Source organism: Wasmannia auropunctata, unplaced genomic scaffold (genome assembly GCF_000956235.1).
Source record: "Wasmannia auropunctata unplaced genomic scaffold, wasmannia.A_1.0 LD336095.1, whole genome shotgun sequence".
Taxonomy (NCBI): domain Eukaryota; kingdom Metazoa; phylum Arthropoda; class Insecta; order Hymenoptera; family Formicidae; genus Wasmannia; species Wasmannia auropunctata.
In genome coordinates, this window is record NW_012026795.1 from 399,806 (window position 1) to 402,325 (window position 2,520).

Here is a 2,520-nt window from a genome sequence, read left to right on the forward strand (position 1 = left end):
ACTTTATAAAGCTCTAAATTGGAGTGACAGTGCTTCATACGCTACAACGCTGAAATTATAGCTAAGGAAAGAATAGTCAAAGTATTGTGGCATTTGTACAAAATAAAATCTCGACATAATAACAAATTATACATATTAATTAAAGAATATTTACTTCAACAACTTGAATTTTTATGATCAAACATCTTCTCTAAATTAACGATGATTTTAATAAAGTGAATTGAAAATAAAATTTAAGTGAATGCAGCTAAATTTTAGAATCAATTGGATAAAACAAATGTTTTATTTATAATTATAATTAATAAATTCAAGGTGTTAATGCTTTCCTTTATATTTTTGTCTTTTCTTTCTGTGTGAATATCCGTTCTAGGAACTATATCTCATTTTGGCACAGCATAACTCATAATTTTGCCCGTAAGAAGATATTTGAAATATCCTTTAGAAATGTAATATATTGCCAAAATGTAACTTAACTCTAACGTGAAACAATTTTGTCTTTGTATTAAGTTTAGTCGACAGTTACATTAGAATAGCTACAACAAAATTGAAAAGCATCAGGCAAGACAACAAGAGCATTAAACGACAAGAGCTTAAGTGACACTATTAGCCGTATTCGTGTTACTTTTACTATGGTATTTAATATCTGGATATTTTAAAGACCATTCTGCTTTTACGAAAAAAATATCACTTATATCACTAGTAAATCTTATGGTTTTCTAACTCGAATACTGCTATCATAAGGTACGTTACATATCGGACATCGGTTAGCTTCTAAACGTTCGATGCATTCCAAACAACAAGCGAGATGGCCACAGGGTATGAAAATGTGTGTGCGCTCGTTAGTATAACACACTGTACAAATGTCTTGAGTTGTTTCTTTTGATGTACTTTGACTGTCCTGCCCAGACCAATCCACAGTGTGAAATGGAGAATTTTCTGTACGGGCACTGCTTTCATTGGTGTTTGTGGACGAATACCAATATCCGTAGTCATCATCCGGAGCCTCATATATTGACTCATCTGTACAAAATAAAAAAAAGAAAGGTAAGAATACTACTTATGTACGATAGAGATTAACTTAAATTTCTGTCTTAAATAGCTTGAATTGTAAAGTTATTACTTTTTGTTATTATTATTATATCACCTTGCGTATCTACGAATTCAGTCTCTGAATCAGAAACAATGTCGATTATTCCTTGATGTTCCTCATGTTGTGTCCTTTGCAAGCTTGGATTATCAGTTTGTGGCACTTGTATTCTCGGATATGTAACTGTTGTTCCTTGTATATTGGAAGAATTTTCTCTCTGTTGGTCTGAAAATAAAATATTTTTAAAATTTAAAAACAATTTTTAAAATATTAAAATATTTATAAAATATTAAAAAAATGATCAAAACAAATACATGCGCCTATACGCCATAGACATATAAGATAAACTCCACATCAACTGGATTTTTCGGTGGAAGGGGCGTCCATGCCATATTGTATAAGAGAGAAAGAGAGAGAAAGTAGTAAGTTACCTGTCCTTCACTTACTGTCCTTCTTTTACTTACTGCGCACTACATTGCTCATCCGATCTGCGCAGAGGACAAGAAACTTGCTATTTTCTGTCTCGCAATGGCATGGACGCGTATATATAGCTAATGAAGTCTATCTGGAGTCTATCTTATATGGCTATGATATACATACACACGTATGCACACACACAATATATACAACGTCGTTAGCATTAAATAAATAAAGTTAAAAGGTATTAAAATTTTTTAAATCGATTTTCTGAAGTTAAATTACCTTGCGTATTTGTAAAATCAGTTTCCGAATCAGAAATAATATCGATTATCCGAGATTCCTCATGTTGTGTACTTTCCAAATTTGAAATGTCAATTTGCAACGTTTGTGCTGTGGCATATACTTCTGTTCTCTCTGCATCAGAAAAATTTTCTCTATCTTGATCTGAAAATAAAAAATGTTTACATGTTTAATTAAATATTATATTTAATATATATATAAAATAATATAAAGCATCATTAGCATCATGATGAAAGTATTTGAAATATTCTAATTAAAAATATATAATAAAAACTTAAAATATGACAAATCTTTTGTTACCTGCATTTCTTCTGGATGCACGGTTTTCCTCGCTTTGACTAGGTAAATTTGTATGTACACGTCGAGATCTTCTGCGAATAACGTTATTTTTCCTTCCTATAACAAAAAAAAATTCATAAAAATGGAAAGTAATTGGAGTTAATTTTTTTAAATAATTTCTTGAAGTATTAAAAATTAATCATAAATAAAGTTTTTATTGTAAAATTATCATATACATAAAAAAATTTTGTAATTTGCTTTAATGAATTTTTATTAATATTGTGATAAAATTAAAAACATGTAAGATTTAACAGATGAAAATCTTTAATCATAAAAAATTAAAGAGATTAGGAATAAAATTGGTTCCAAATTTTAAAGAACTAATACACATAAATAAATTTATACATAAAAAAGAAAATATAAAGAAATAACAT

The 2,520-nt window shown here is 28.8% G+C and overlaps 1 protein-coding gene across 1 annotated transcript in view; it reads right to left on the bottom strand.

Moving 5' to 3' along the window:
- Positions 1 to 434: 434 nt before the first annotated feature.
- The window catches only part of LOC105462777 (E3 ubiquitin-protein ligase cblA-like), a 2,179-nt gene continuing 93 nt past the window's right edge, over positions 435 to 2,520 (bottom strand). The window contains exons 2-5 of the mRNA XM_011709630.1: positions 2,108 to 2,265; positions 1,790 to 1,951; positions 1,145 to 1,312; positions 435 to 1,020 (exon numbers count right to left, since the gene is read on the bottom strand). Of these exons, the coding sequence (XP_011707932.1) occupies positions 707 to 1,020; positions 1,145 to 1,312; positions 1,790 to 1,951; positions 2,108 to 2,265 (802 nt within the window). The 3' untranslated portion in view covers positions 435 to 706. The remainder of the gene's footprint in view (positions 1,021 to 1,144; positions 1,313 to 1,789; positions 1,952 to 2,107; positions 2,266 to 2,520) is intronic.